The 16,492-nt window shown below is 45.2% G+C and overlaps 1 protein-coding gene across 8 annotated transcripts in view; it reads left to right on the top strand.

Moving 5' to 3' along the window:
• MAP4 (microtubule associated protein 4) overlaps positions 1-16,492 on the top strand; it is a 145,785-nt gene that overhangs the window by 78,011 nt on the left and 51,282 nt on the right. For all 8 annotated transcript variants that reach the window (XM_058831475.1, XM_058831474.1, XM_058831469.1 and 5 more), the window contains exons 5-12: positions 3,108-3,221; positions 5,824-5,934; positions 6,387-6,515; positions 7,179-7,253; positions 8,086-8,229; positions 12,893-13,753; positions 14,890-15,033; positions 15,702-15,848. In XM_058831475.1, the coding sequence (XP_058687458.1) occupies positions 3,108-3,221; positions 5,824-5,934; positions 6,387-6,515; positions 7,179-7,253; positions 8,086-8,229; positions 12,893-13,753; positions 14,890-15,033; positions 15,702-15,848 (1,725 nt within the window). The remainder of the gene's footprint in view (positions 1-3,107; positions 3,222-5,823; positions 5,935-6,386; positions 6,516-7,178; positions 7,254-8,085; positions 8,230-12,892; positions 13,754-14,889; positions 15,034-15,701; positions 15,849-16,492) is intronic.

Here is a 16,492-nt window from a genome sequence, read left to right as displayed (position 1 = left end):
AGTCCTCAGGAAATCTGAGATCACATTTTATATTCCAGGTTTGATAAGGGGAAACTGAATATTGGGATGGGCTGGGGGTGACAAATAAGCTGGAAGTGGAAATTTATGGCAAAGAGCTCGGAAAACATTTTGGGAATGATGGAGGGGTTTTGCTGGTGGTGGTTTGATCCAGAAATCTTTGTTGTCCTGGCTTGGCCCTGCTCCTGCATCCCTCCTTGCTCTGGATTCCTGCCTTCTCTGACTTCTTCATTTGCATCTGTTGTGAAAATATTGTGTGAAGAACATTCCAGTCTTGGGTTTCCATTGGGAAGGATTTGGCAGAGGCAGCTCCCAACTGCTGCTGCTGCAGGATCTGGGGCTTTGCTGCAGCTCAGGGCTTCCAAACACCCACAGAATTTTGCTCAACTCTGTTTCATCTGATGTCAAATGGAAATATTTCCCATCACAATTCCTTTTTTCCTTTTGTCTCTCTCTGCTCCCTCCTTCCCCAGCCCCAGTTGTGGTTCCCTGCTCAATTCAGAGGCATGAACACAACCTGGCTCCTAAAAAAAACCCAAAAAATGGAGTTTTTTTCCCCAGATTTACCTTTTTGACCCTAATTTTATGTTCTTCCCTGTGAAATCTTGCATAGTGGCAATATGCCAGTGTATTTTTAGTGCTAACAAATAGATTTGTTTGAAATATTTAGAGTTCAAGCTCTCCATCAGCCTCAGCATGGTCCAACCATCATTCTGTTAATGTCATAATACCATAAAATCATCTTTCAAGAAGTTCTTGAATGTTTTTAACTGCTCCCAGGCTCTTCCTCACACTGTCAAGGACTTTCAGTGTCTTCTAATTTTATTTTTTTTTTGCTTTAAATAGTTTTATAGACACGCAAATGACAGGCTCCTGTCTAGAGGAATTTACAGTGGAATCTAATTAAATCCCTGGCTGTTCTGTACCACAAATAATGGTAAATAAAAATAATGTCCCTTGACACATCTCAGTGGCACTTTATCTCCAAAGCACTTGGCAAAGCTAAATAAAACATTACCAAAAATGCACTACAGGATCAAATAAAACAATAATAAAATCTTTTCTGGTGAAGTGCTCAGGTTTTTAGCTGCTCCAGGCTCAGAAGTTTTGGGGGATTGGTGACTCCCCTGTCCCCCTGTCCTTGAGAAACCCTCCTGAAGTCAGCAATGGCAAAGGCAGCCATTTAAAATAAAATAAATAAGAATAAAATCTGAAATAATATAAAATAAGTAGGAATAAAAGCCGAAATAAGATAAAATAAATAAGAATAAATAAGAATAAAAGCTGAAATAAGATAAAAAAAATAAGAATAAAAGCTGAAATAAGATAAAATAAATATAAATAAATAAGAATAAAAGCTGAAATAAAATAAATAAGAATAAATAAGAATAAAAGCTGAAAGGCACTGGCAGAAAAGCAGAATCCCCACTGCTCTGGAAGTAAAATTGATATTATTTGTATTAATCATTGCATATACTCATTTATATGTGTGTGTGTGTGTATAGAAATAAAAGTATGTATAGAATAATGTACAATATATAATTTACATATATTTATAAATGTATAAAATTATTGTGTATAATATTAAACACATGAAAAAATATAATATAATATAATATAATATAATATAATATAATATAATATAATATAATATAATATAATATAATATAATATAATATAATATAATATAATATAATATAATATAATATAATATAATATAATATAATATAATATAATATAATATAATATAATATATAATAATATAAATGAAAACATAAAATATTCTATAAAGTATATATAATGTATATATGATATATATAATAATTATAATGTATCTGCTATATAATATATATGCTATATATTTATATCTTACATTTATTTATAGCATATATAACATAAGTTATCCAATATGTTCTATAGTTATAGAATGTATTATTTAAATTGTTGTTTAAAATATTATTAAATATTTATATGATTAATTTTATTATTATTAATTAGAAGTAATAATTAATATTTACCCCTAATCAGAGGTTTGGACATGTTTCAAACTCCAAGGAATCCCCTCCTGCTCCTCTGAACCCAAATTCTGAGCAAATTGTTGAACCCACTGATGATTTGTACCGGTGACCTTTCCTTGTTTTAAGGTGTAAAACAAACTCCAAGCCCCACAAAATCTATTATTACTATTATTATTATTATTATTATTATTATTATTATTATTATTATTATTATTATTATTATTATTATTATTATTACTATTACTATTATATTTATATCTCTGCCCACCTTGCTGTGAGCTCTCAGCCCACCTGACACCTCCAGATTGTTGATTTTACAGACCAGGGTTGTGTTTTTAGTGAATTCTTTCCTTCTGTGCCTTAACATTGGGGTTGTTTTTATTAACTGCAGTTTTGCACTGTATTAAGGGTTACATCCAGGCATATTTTGTGATGAATTTCATCTCCTGAGCTCCAGGCTTGCAGGTATTGTCAGCCCAAGTGAAGGTAAAAATACTAAAATAAAGAGATTGGCAGAGAGCAGAGAATTGGGGATGAGAGGAGGAGTCACTGTAAATATTTCTGTTTTTTTCCAGAAGAAACTGGAACCACTTTAAAACTCTAATGTTGTCCTCAGAAAAGTTGGCAAATTCAGGCCTCCTTAAAACTGAAATAAAGCTAGAAGTGGTTTTAATTTTGAACCTTCCCACTGAGTTTGTCCTGTTTAAAGCCTCAGGACTCAGGGTTTTGTTCCTTTTGTACAACTGGAGGCTTTGGACCAGGACAGCACTGCCATGTGAGCCTGTTCTTGATTTTCCATGTGCATCAGGACACAGAAATCCCAATTATTGTGTGTCTTGTATTTGGAGAGCTGGGTCAAGCCAGTAAAAAATGAAGAAAAAATGAAGAAAAAATGAAGAAAAATGAAGAAAAAATGAATAAAAAATGAATAAAAAATGAATAAAAAATGAATATTGTGGTCTCTGGTTTAGCTGCCAGTCCCTGTTACCTGGGGATGTCACATCCCAATGTACAACCATCCACTGGAAATATTTCAGTGTTTGACTGGGTTGTTTTCCTCTCCCATGTCAGTGTTCCCAGGAGAAATCATGGATGAGAAGATGTCCTACAAAGAGTTCCTGGACCGCAACGACTCGTGGTCAGCAGAGGAGAGGGAGCTGTGCTTCAAACCCATGGACATGGCTGGTAGGATGGCTCAGGAGCCTGGAGCATCCCTGATTTTGGGATGCACCTCTTGGAATTCCTGGCTCCATTCCTGGCTCCATCCCTGCAGGGAATTCTGCTCTCCTGCCCTGGACAGCCTCTGGATTCCTGGAGCTCGGGGCTGGGAGCAGCTCAGGGGGAATTTCTGGCTCTGATCCCAGGGAACAGGGACAGGAGGAGAGGGAACAGCCTCAGGCTGGGCCAGGGGAGGCTCAGGGTGGAAATTGGGAAAATTCCTTCATTACAGAGTGGTTGAGTGCTGCCCCAGGGCAGTGCTGGAATCCCCATCCCTGGGAGTGTCCCAAACCCAAGCAGACACAACATTTTGTGATGAGTTTTGGGGGTATTTGGTCAAAGCTTGGAGTCAATGATCTTGGAGGACTTTTCCAAGCCTTACAATTCTGGGATTCGATGGCCAGAGCGGTTTCTGGGGGACTCCCAGAGCTGAAGTGCTGGGAGCACTGTGGTTTCAGAACAAACCTGGCCAGGTCTGTCCCCAGGCAGTGCTGTCCCTCTGTCCCATCCTGGCACTGCTGACACTCCTGAGAATGAGCTGCACCCTGTGTAACCCAGCCCTGCAGGCAGCTTCACCTTCACCCAACAGCCTCCCTTCCATTTCCTCTTCTTTCCTCTTATTTCCTCCAAAATTTCAAAAAATTTCATTTTTTGAAATTCCATTGCTTGCTGGCCCTCAGAAATGTGTGTCCTGCCCAGATTATCCCAGGCAATCAACCTCAAAAGATACAGGATGGAATTTCTATTTTTAATATGTTTTTGAGTACTGCAGGCCTGCTTTGTGTGTGATTTTCTTACTGCCTGAATCTCTCTCTGTAAGGGATTCTGTGAAGAGCTGATGGGTTTTTACAAGGATGAGAAATGGTTCATGGAAGAGCTGCAGGTTCCTTGGGTTTTCCCTCCTGTTGCTGTGTGGGTGCAGGAATGGGACATTGATATAATTCTGTTCAAGAGCCACGTGTCAAATGTGTTAATTAGGAACAATTTAAATACCTGGCCCATCACCCAGTGTTCTTTTGGCCTGAATAATAGGAATATTTGAGTTTATTTGTTGCATGAAACCACATTTCTTTAGGTTTTATGTCTCTGGAGTGTCTTGCACACCTGTACAGGCACCACATAAAATTCAGGATCCCCTGTGTTGCTCTTCCAGTTGGATATAAATGAGATTCTGCTTAGAATTCCCATAATGGAGCAGAGGGATCAGAAGGCACAGAGCAGCTTTAAGGACTTGTCAACAGGAGAAAAATGGGGACATCAGACTCAGAGAAATCTGTGGGTTTATTCAATATTTGTATATCAAATATTTCAATATTCCACTTTCCAAAAAGTGGGAGGACGATTTCCCTCCCAAGGAGAAGATTCTGTGGCCAGTGGTGTAAAGGATCTCCTGATCACCATTCCTGTAATTCCTTGGGGAAATTTCAGCTCTCCCACTTCTCCCCTTTTCCCTCCAGTGCAGAAATCTGAGTTTCCCATTTTTTCCAGATCATCCAACTGCTGAGCAAAGAGGGAACATCAGCAGGATCTCTTTTAGTTTTAAATTGGTTTCAGTCATGATCTTTTTTTTTTTTGTTTGTTTGTTTTTCCTTGTTTTTTGGGGGTTGGTTTTTAATTGGAAAGGAGGCAGTTGTTCAGGCTTGGCAATCCTGTTCTAAACAGCTTGAAATCAAAATACTCTGCACGTTGCTCCAAGGCAAAATGTTGTCTTGGCATCTCAAATAATCTGACAGGTTTATAAAGGAATTGACTCAGCTCACCTGATCTTGACATCCCAGCACAGTGTGGGCATGGGAACAGCTCAGGCTGGGCTGTCAGGGATGAAAATGAGCCACAGCCCTCAACCAAATCCCTCTGCACTGGGTTTAACCGGAGGAAATCCGAGTGTCTGGAAGTAGGGTGTTCCTCTGGAGAGGAGAAGCTCCAGGGAGAGCTCAGAGCCCCTTGCAGGGCCTGAGGGGGCTCCAGGAGAGCTGGAGAGGGACTGGGGACAAGGGATGGAGGGACAGGACACAGGGAATGGCTCCCAGGGCCAGAGGAATGGGGTGACAGGGACCTTAAAGCCCACCCAGTGCCACCCCTGAATGGCAGGGACACCCCCCAGGTTGCTCCAAACCCTGTCCAGCCTGGCCTTGGGCACTTCCAGGGATGGGACAGTCTGCCTGGGATACTGGGAGATGTTTCCATTCCCCAGTAACTTGGTTAAAATACCAGTTCATCAGCCCAGTTCATACTGGGACGCAGTTCCTGGCTGGGAGAGCTCAGAGCTCGCACACCTTTCCCTGCTCTGGGCTGAGCTGAGCCCTGCTCCTGACACAGATCCATGGGATGTGTCCATCAGGGCAGAAGGACACAGTTCCTGCAGGAACAGCCATGCTCCACTTTCCCCAAAAATCACCCTGAGCAGCTGAGGGTTACTGCTGGCTGTAAATTCTGATCCCAAGGGGTTTGCTCCTGGGGAAGAATCCCAAAAGCAGCTTTTCCTTGCAAGTGCAGCGTTGGGATTTGGTGAATCTTGTTGCAATCCTTGTCCCCTGGGTGTGACCCTGCCTGGTTGTGTCTCTGGCAGAGCCTTTCAGCCTCCACAGAGGGGAGAACCTTCCAGACTTGTCCTTCCCCACGGACATGAGGAACGTGCCGCTGTTCCCAGGCCACGCCGATGCTGCCAGGGACATCCTTGGTGAGCTCCTCCTGCTCCTCCCCACCTCTCTGGTGTGGAGTTTTCTCTCTTGCTTTCCATCTACTGAAAATTAAGGTTGGAAATTCACTTTTTTTCCCCTGTTGTTGTTTTAATGGCTAAACCCCAGATACTCGGGAGCTTTTTCTGCAAAGTGTAGGATTTCAGCTCCTGGATTATTATATTAATATTGGATTATTAAGGGATTACCAGCAGGAATTCATGGGAACAGAAGCAGAAAGCCAAAGGAAATAATTTGCCTGTGTTTGCTCTCTTACACCTTGTCCAAAAGTTCTATTAAACACAGAATTTCTGGTTTGTGAAGCAGAACTAACATTTGATGCAGATTTATCTCAACTGCTGCTGAGCAGAACAGTCCAAGTGTGGCAGGACTTGAAATTTAGGAGAGGAATCATCAGGGCTGGTGATTAACTGAAGTTTTTTTATTTCCTTAGCTCCACATGGATCCATGATGGGACCTGAACAACCTTTCCTGGGGTCCCTGTATTCCCCTGCAGAGGCTCTGGACCCATCAGCCTTCATCGGCCTCGAGTCAGGCACAGAATTCCTGCCAGGAAAAGCAGGTGAGAAGCAAATGTTTTCTCTTACTGGCTGGGTTTGGAGGGTTTGCAGCTGGAGAATCCCACTTTACAGGTCCTAAAGAGTCTTGGTGGGGAATTGATTCATAAAATGAGCCAAGACTGGAAAGTTTTCTCTTGGCATGGACAGCTGCTGGTTCAGGGGGAATGTTGTGGGGTGAGGCTTTGGCACAAGTGCCCAGAGCAGCTGGGGCTGCCCCTGGATCCCTGGCAGTGCCCAGTGCCAGGCTGGACACTGGGGCTGGAGCTCCTGGGGCAGGGGAAGGTGTCCCTGCCATGGCATGGGGGCACTGGGTGGGTTTAAGGTCCCTTCCAGCCCAAACCATCCTGGGATTCTGCGTTAGGGGATCACAGGATTGTTCACAGGTTGGAACTTTTCCAACCCCCTGCTTAGGCAGGGCTACCCAGAGCCACTTGCCCAGAGGAACTGAGGAAAGAAACTCCTCTTTTGGCTCCTGGGGTCAGTGCTGGGTGTAACTCAGCATTTCACTCCCAATAATTGTGGAAGAGCAGCATGTTCTGGTACCTCTCATAGAGGGAATGTAAAACTTCCCTGAGGATGAACTCCCAAAACAGCAGAGTCAAGATCTTCCACTGGGAAAGGCCCTGTGGGATCAGGGCTGGGCTCAGAGTGTTTGTTCCCCACAGCACCTGAAGAATACTGGATGGGAGCTCAGCAGGACATGAAGGGACCAGATACCTCTTTCTTTGTTGAGCCACCAGGTAAAAAAGTTTTGAGCTGATCTGCAGGAAGAGTTGGTAGAGAGCTCCTGAGCAGCAGAACCAGCTCCTCTCCTTGTCTGGCTCCTCAAGGGACACTTGACCTGACCGAGGGGAGCGCTGCTTGTGCTGCTCACAGCAGTGCAGAATGGAAATGCATCTTTGAGGAGTGGGAATGGCTTTAAACTGAAAGAGAGCAGGGATGGATGGGATATTGGGCAGGAATTGTTCCCTGGGAGGGTGGGGAGACCCTGGCACAGGTGCCCAGAGCAGCTGGGGCTGCCCCTGGATCCCTGGCAGTGCCCAAAGCCAGGCTGGATGAGGCTTGGATCACCCTGGGATGGTGGAAGTTGTCCCATGGCAGGAGGGGGATTGAGTGATCCTTAAAATCCCTTCCTACCCAAACCTTTCTGGGATTTTACAATTACCTTTAAATTCTGGGCACAGTTAAATCTTTGAAGCTCCACTGGGACGTGATCCCATTGGGAATTTGTGTGTATTACAAAACTTGATCCATAATGGGATCTTTATTTCCACGAGGAAGCTGAGAACAGTTTCACCCTGCTCATGGGTAGGAAGCGTTTCTGGAGCTGGGGGTGGCACTGGGGGATGTTTGTAACACAACATTCCCCAACTCTGCCACTTCTCCTGGGATTCCAGAGTTTTCCTGGGATTCCAGAGTTTTCCTGGGCGCTGCACAAACGATTTTCCAGAGAGTGGGCAATAAAAGCTGATTTTCTCAGGGATGCTGAGGGGGAGCTCCCAGGCACCACCCCATGGGTGTCCCCCACATCCCAGCCTCTCCAGATGTTCATTCCAGCTGTTCCTGTTGCAGTGCCCCCCTCAGCCACAGAGGCCATCAGGACGAGCCTGCCCGAGAGCCCCACGGCAGCAGCAGCCCCTGGGAATGTTCCTGCTGCAGCCTCAGCATTCCCAGGAGAGGCTGCAGCCACCGATGGACCAAAGGGCTCCACGCCAGGTAAATCAATCCCTGCATCCCTGGAAAACCTGGGATTGCCTCTCCTGGGGAAGGGGGTGAACAGATCCTGCAGCTGTGGGGACACCCCAGGGGGAAGCAGCAAATCTGCTCACTTGTGTCCCAGCCCATGGTTCCCAGCCACCTCCAAATTTTATCTGCAGGACAATCCTGAGGACGTGGTTGTGGCACAGTGAGGGAATGGTTCAGGTTGGAAAAGCCCTCTGAGGTCACCAGATCACTTCCCCAGCACAGATCTATTCACAAATACCTTTAAACCTCTCCTTTTAAAAGATTTTCTTGGAAAAACACCATTTTAACATATTTATACTCCCAGTATAAATATATATATATATATGTAACATATTTATACTATAATATATATATAAAACATATTTATACTACAATATATATATATAACATATTTATACTATAATATATATAACAAATTTATACTATAATATATATATAAAACATATTTATACTATTATATATATATATTTTTATATATATATATATATGTAACATATTTATACTCCCAGTGCCAGTTGTTGTCCAGTTTCCCAATTCTTTATCCCACTCATTTCCATCATTATCCAGGGAACATCCATACTGTTTTTAATATCTATTTATTTACAGTCTTATTCGTGTGCAAAATCAAAATCTTTGCATTTTCTTTTAGAGAAAATCATGATATCACTTAAAAACCCCACAACAAAGTCAAACCCAAGTGAGGGTTGGTGCATGATGGATCCTTTTGGTTTGGTTCACTAAAATATTTGTTATATCTAAATGGATCCTTAATGTACCATTTTAAAAGGGACTTTTTCCATTTTTCTGTTTCTTTCTGACTTCAGTTTAAGTATCTAATTTAGATTTCATACATTTTCCATTGGTTGGGGAGGATATTTTTAGATGTGACTCAAAAAATCAGTAGAAATGTTATTTTTTTGGTGATCAGCAATAGATGGGAGATGTTGAGGGCACTGAGCTGCAGGACACAGAGGGTGGGCAGAGCTTGGGGCTGTCGAGATGAGCTGCAGAAGAAAGATCCAGTGCTTCTGGCACTGATCATTTGGAAAAGCTTCCCTCTGGACAGCTGAAACATTAAACAAAAGCTGACTGAAAAACCTCCTTTGAGGGGATTTTAGGCAAAGAGGAGCTTAAATGCAGAGGTTTGATTGTGCTCTGAAGTGACAAATGTTGGTTTGGAGCTACCAGCTCAGTGTTAGGAGATACTGTGTGAAAAATGAACGAGGCCAGTTTGAGGGAATAGAGGGAATGTGGGATTTGTGGCAGGATTTTGTGTCAGGAGCACAAACCAAACCCCCAGCAGGAGCACAAATCGTGTTTAGGATGAAGTGTGTAGCTTTGGAGTGTGTCAGGACTTCCTGCTCTTGGAAAAGCCGCTGGGCTCTCACAGGTGATTCCACATTCTGTGTGTCCTGCAGCAGAGGGAAAAGCAGGGAAGCTTTCCCAGGGAAGCTGCCCCATCCCTTGGAAGTGTCCCAGGCCAGGTTGGAGCAGCCTGGAATAGTGGGAGATGTCCCTGCCCAGGAGAAGGGAGTGGAACTGGAGCTGGGACATCTTTAAGGAGCCCCCCAGCTCAAACCATCCCAGCACTCTGCACAATCCTCTCGCTGTGGCTCCTGTCTGGGCCCTGCTGGAATGTGCTCCTGGCAGAGGATCCAGCAGCTCTGGCCCTGTGCCAGCTGTGTGGCATCAGGGAGGTTGGGAGCAGAATCCATCCATCCATCCATCCATCCATCCATCCATCCATCCATCCATCCATCCATCCATCCATCCATCATCCATCATCCATCCATCATCCATCATCCATCATCCATCATCCATCATCCATCCATCCATCCATCATCCATCCATCATCCATCCATCCATCCATCCATCCATCCATCCATCCATCCATCATCCATCCATCATCCATCATCCATCCATCCATCATCCATCCATCATCCATCCATCCATCCATCCATCCATCATCCATCCATCCATCATCCATCATCCATCATCCATCATCCATCCATCCATCCATCCATCATCCATCCATCATCCATCCATCATCCATCATCCATCCATCATCCATCCATCATCCATCATCCATCCATCCATCCATCATCCATCCATCATCCATCATCCATCCGTCCATCATCCATCCATCATCCATCCATCCATCCATCATCCATCCATCCATCCATCCATCCATCATCCATCATCCATCCATCATCCATCATCCATCCATCCATCCATCCATCATCCATCCATCATCCATCATCCATCCATCATCCATCCATCCATCATCCATCCATCCATCATCCATCCATCATCCATCCATCATCCATCCATCCATCCATCCATCCATCCATCATCCATCCATCATCCATCCATCATCCATCATCCATCCATCATCCATCCATCCATCATCCATCCATCCATCATCCATCCATCATCCATCCATCCATCCATCCATCCATCCATCATCCATCCATCATCCATCCATCCATCCATCATCCATCATCCATCCATCCATCATCCATCCATCCATCCATCCATCCATCATCCATCCATCCATCCATCCATCATCCATCCATCCATCATCCATCCATCCATCCATCCATCCATCCATCCATCATCCATCCATCATCCATCATCCATCCATCATCCATCCATCATCCATCCATCCATCCATCCATCATCCATCCATCCATCATCCATCCATCCATCATCCATCCATCCATCCATCATCCATCCATCCATCCATCCATCCATCCATCCATCCATCCATCATCCATCCATCCATCCATCATCCATCCATCCATCCATCATCCATCCATCATCCATCATCCATCCATCATCCATCCATCATCCATCCATCCATCCATCCATCCATCCATCCATCCATCCATCATCCATCCATCATCCATCCATCCATCCATCATCCATCCATCCATCATCCATCATCCATCCATCCATCATCCATCCATCATCCATCCATCATCCATCCATCATCCATCCATCCATCATCCATCCATCATCCATCCATCCATCCATCATCCATCCATCCATCCATCCATCCATCCATCCACCATCATCCATCATCCATCATCCATCCATCATCCATCCATCATCCATCCATCCATCCATCCATCATCCATCCATCCATCCATCCATCCATCCATCCATCCATCCATCCATCATCCATCCATCATCCATCATCCATCCATCATCCATCATCCATCCATCATCCATCCATCCATCATCCATCCATCCATCCATCCATCATCCATCCATCCATCCATCCATCATCCATCCATCCATCCATCCATCATCCAACCATCATCCATCCATCCATCATCCATCATCCATCCATCCATCATCCATCCATCATCCATCCATCCATCATCCATCATCCATCCATCCATCCATCATCCATCCATCATCCATCCATCCATCATCCATCCATCCATCCATCATCCATCCATCCATCCATCCATCATCCATCCATCATCCATCCATCATCCATCCATCATCCATCCATCCATCCATCCATCCATCCATCATCCATCATCCATCCATCATCCATCCATCCATCCATCCATCATCCATCCATCCATCCATCCATCCATCATCCATCCATCATCCATCCATCCATCATCCATCCATCATCCATCCATCCATCATCCATCCATCATCCATCCATCCATCCATCCATCCATCCATCCATCCATCCATCATCCATCATCCATCCATCATCCATCCATCATCCATCCATCATCCATCCATCCATCCATCCATCCATCCATCCATCCATCATCCATCCATCATCCATCATCCATCCATCCATCCATCCATCCATCATCCATCATCCATCATCCATCCATCCATCCATCCATCCATCCATCCATCCATCATCCATCCATCATCCATCCATCATCCATCATCCATCATCCATCCATCATCCATCATCCATCCATCATCCATCCATCCATCCATCCATCATCCATCCATCCATCCATCCATCATCCATCATCCATCCATCATCCATCCATCCATCCATCCATCCATCCATCATCCATCCATCATCCATCCATCCATCCATCCATCCATCATCCATCATCCATCCATCATCCATCATCCATCCATCCATCATCCATCCATCATCCATCATCCATCCATCCATCATCCATCCATCCATCCATCCATCCATCCATCCATCCATCATCCATCATCCATCCATCCATCATCCATCCATCCATCCATCCATCATCCATCCATCCATCATCCATCCATCCATCATCCATCCATCATCCATCATCCATCATCCATCCATCATCCATCCATCATCCATCATCCATCATCCATCATCCGTCATCCATCCATCATCCATCCATCCATCCATCCATCCATCCATCCTTGGCTGCAGATGGGAGCCCCACTGCAGTTGGGATGTGCAGGGAATGTGGGGCTGTGGCAGGAAAAGCTCTTGGATGCGTCCAGGAGCGGATAAAGACCGGGGTGCAATGCTGGCAGGGGGAGGAAGAGGTGCTGGAAGCCAAGAGGGAGCGAGGCCTGTGTGTTCCCCAGGCATAAAGCAGCAGGTCAGGGGTTTCCATGGTGCTTTTCCCTGATCCCTGGTGTTCCCGGGCAGGTGCAGCCTCTGTTCCTGCCGCCGACGCCGCGTCGCTCCCCGCAGAGAAAGCTGGAGCTGTCCCTGCTGCAGACACCAAACCTCCCCCAGCTCCAGGGGCTGCAGCTCCTGCAGCAGCTGCCAACCCTTTCCAGGCCACGGATTTGGGCTTTTCTCCTGCACCTGAAGCCAACCCTCCCAAAGGCGTCAATGACATCTCCACCCCGGCAGCAGATGCTGGATCCCACCATGGCCTGGAACTGGGGTTTGCCCCAGCAGCAGGTGTGGAGTCCCACCATGCCATGGACTTGGGATTTGCTCCAGCAGCAGGTATGGAACCTCACCAAGCCACAGATTTGGGATTTGCTCCAGCAGCAGGTGTGGAGTCCCATCAGACCATGGATTTGGGATTTGCTCCAGCAGCAGGTGTAGAACCTCACCACGCCATGGATTTGGGATTTGCTCCAGCAGCAGATGTGGAACCTCACCACGCCATGGATTTGGGATTTGCTCCATCAGCAGATGTGGAACCTCACCATGACATGGATTTGGGATTTGCCCCAGCAGCAGATGTGGAACCTCACCATGCCATGGATTTTGCCCCAGCAGCAGATGTGGAACCTCACCATGCCATGGATTTTGCTCCAGCAGCAGATATCAAAGCTCAGCACACCGTGGGCCCTGAGCTTGGCCTGGCAGCAGATGCAGAGTTTGCCCCAGCAGCAGAAGCCAACCATCAGCACAGCCTGGATTCTGGGTTTGCTCCTGCAGCTCCAGCCAAGCCTGTCCCTGCTGTGGACACTGAGAATGTGTCAGTGGAGGCTCAGCCTGGCCCTGCAGGGGCTGCTGAGGCTGCCCTTCAGCAGGACAAGTCTCCTGCAGGTGAGTGAGTGTTCCCAAATCCCACAATCCCAGTTGGAAAAGGCCCCTGGGGTCATGGAGCCCAGCGTTGATTTGGCTCCTTGAGGAGAGCTCAGCTCTGCTCTGAGGATGCACAGAAAACCCTTCATGGGGATTCCTCACTTGTAAAACATAAAACTAAAGGTTTTTAATGATGTTTTGATTTTCATTGGCCATTCTTAGCGGTGCTGAGTGCTCCAAGGACAGCCACAGAGAGGTGTTGGCTCGTCCCTGCTGGTGCTTGGCTTTGTGTCACCACCACCCTCAGCTCTCACCAAAATCTCCCAAATCCTGCAGGACACAGAGCTGACAAACAGAGCTGCTTGAAAACAATTTCTGAAAAGGCTAAAAGGCTTAGTTGATAATTTTAGGACCTTTCTTTGGGATGGCTGTAGGTGTTGAAGTGCTGGGAAGGGCGTGTTTGGTTTTCCATGTGCAAGGTTTGCTGTGCTACGTGGATTTCTCCAGGGTCACCACCCCTCTGGAGAGAAAAACTGCTCTCCAAAATGATATTTATATTTATATTATTATTTATATTTATATTATTTATATTTATATTCATATTCATATTCATATTCATATTCGTATTTATTCTATATCTATATCTCTATATCTCTATATCTATATCTATATTTTATATTATTTTATATTATTATTAATAATATTTATATTTATTTTATATTTATATTTATATTTATATTTATATTTATATTTATATTTATATTATATTTATATTTATATTTATATTTATTTTATATTTATATTACTAAAACACAGCAAATAGTCCTGGGCAGAGGCAGCAGATTGGTTGTGGATGGGGTTGGAGTGAGATTTTTTTTCTTATCTTCTAACACTCTTTAGTTTAACAACGAGGATAAATTTCAGGAGAGAAGTTTCAACAAAAAAACCTCACTAGAATGTAATGACTGAGAGATCCAGGTGGGTGAATGAAAGAGGAAGTGCAGGACAATGCAGGAAGGTAGAAAGATCCTAAAAATCAGGTTTTGAAAGTGAGGAAACCCTTGCAGAAAATAAAAAATTAAGTGAGGGAGTAATTTTTATCTTATTTAATCTGATCCGAATTTTAAAAATTTTTGCTCTTTACCTTTCATTTGCAGAAGCACCAGCAAAGGTGGAAGCAGAACCCAAAGTCCCAGAAGTTTGTGTGGATCAGTCAGAGAAGATGAAGGACAGAAAACCCCCTCCAAGCCCTCTGGACGAGCACCTTCCCGGGAAAAGCAGCCACCAGCCGGAGGCAGCAGGTGGGAAAAGGAGCCAGAGCAGAGCTCTGCCCCACACAGACAGAGCACAGACACCAAACTCAGTCTCCAGCAGGATTTTAGTGTGTTTGCCATTCACACAACTTGTCCTTTTCTTCCTCGTGCACAGTTGTTGGACCAATGTCTGTCGTCGTTTTGCTTTCCATTTAAAATTGAAATAAAATTAATTACGGGGAGAACTGCTCTCCCATGTAATTATGGCTCACAAATTAAAGCTGGCTCTAATTATGCAGTGAGGAATGTTGTGGTGGCTGTGTGGATGTATTGTAAGGTACAGATGAATACAAGATGATCAGGATTAGCCAGGGACTCCAGGCTGATAATGGAGCTCGTTCTGGATTTGAATTCCCAGCAGGAAGCTGGGATCGTCTGAATTGGGTTGATTACAAAGAGGAAAAAACCCAAACAAACCCTCACCCTGTGCTTAAGCCCTGAAACAGCCCCTGCTTGGTGTTCTACCCCCATCTTAGCATGTGCAGAATAGAAAATTGCTGCTGGAATGGGATTGTGAGGAGATGAGCCAGCCTTGCCTCATAAACTCCATTCCTGTTGAGCACAGAATTGACCCCTCTGCAAGGGCTGGGGTTCAGCTACAGGCTGCCTGTACTCCTGAGACCTGAAGCTTTCTGTTCCTGTCTTTCATGTTCCAGCTGAAGCAAAAGGAGCATTAGAAAATAAAGACCTTCCAGAAAAATCTGCTCCTGCTGAGGATGGTGAGGCACGAAAGGAGGAGGCTGAGCACAACCACGTCCAACACGCAGAACCTCAGGAAGGGAAAACCCTGCAGGAGCCCACAGGTAGGATATAAATGATAATACAAAAAAAAATCACTCCATTTCCTCATGGAAAGCTCCTCTGGGAACTCTTCACCCTCTGCTCCTGGCTCTGGGGCCACCTGGGCAAGCAGGAATGTCTTGGTGTGGCTCTCAGCGTTCCTGGTGCTGGGCTCACCCTTCCCTCGCATCCCTGCCCTCTCCAAGGCTCTTTTCCCTCCATATTCCAACTAAAAGCCCAAATCTGTGTGCTCTGAGTGCTTTTTCACTGGGGCTGGCTCACAGCTGTGCTGGGGGATTGCAGAGCTCCTCATTCTCTGCCATCAGCACCAACTTTGATTTTGGTATGGAAAAGGATCGCTAATTCTCAGGAGGATATTCCCAGTGAGGATCTCCTTCCCAGTCTGTGTAATTGCCAGAGGAAGATGGGATTTTCTGCTGCTCCACTGAGCCAGCCTCCAGAGGAGCTGGTGCTGCTCACCCTTGGTGTGGAGGAGGATTTGTGGGCCAGGGCTAAGTGACAAACGAGTGCTCCTGTGCTCAAGCTCAGCTGAGGGATCCCCAGGGACACACAGCAGGTGACCTTGGGCCAGAGGCTCTGCCTCCCACTGCTTCCTCCCTGCTGCTGGGGAATCTTGGCTCTCCTGCCCCCATCTCTCTTCCCATCT

The sequence above is a fragment of the Poecile atricapillus genome, chromosome 2 (assembly GCF_030490865.1).
Source record: "Poecile atricapillus isolate bPoeAtr1 chromosome 2, bPoeAtr1.hap1, whole genome shotgun sequence".
NCBI classification, from domain to species: Eukaryota; Metazoa; Chordata; class Aves; order Passeriformes; family Paridae; genus Poecile; species Poecile atricapillus.
The sequence above is the reverse complement of the archived record's forward strand: the minus strand, read 5'-3'. Positions and strand labels throughout refer to the sequence as shown.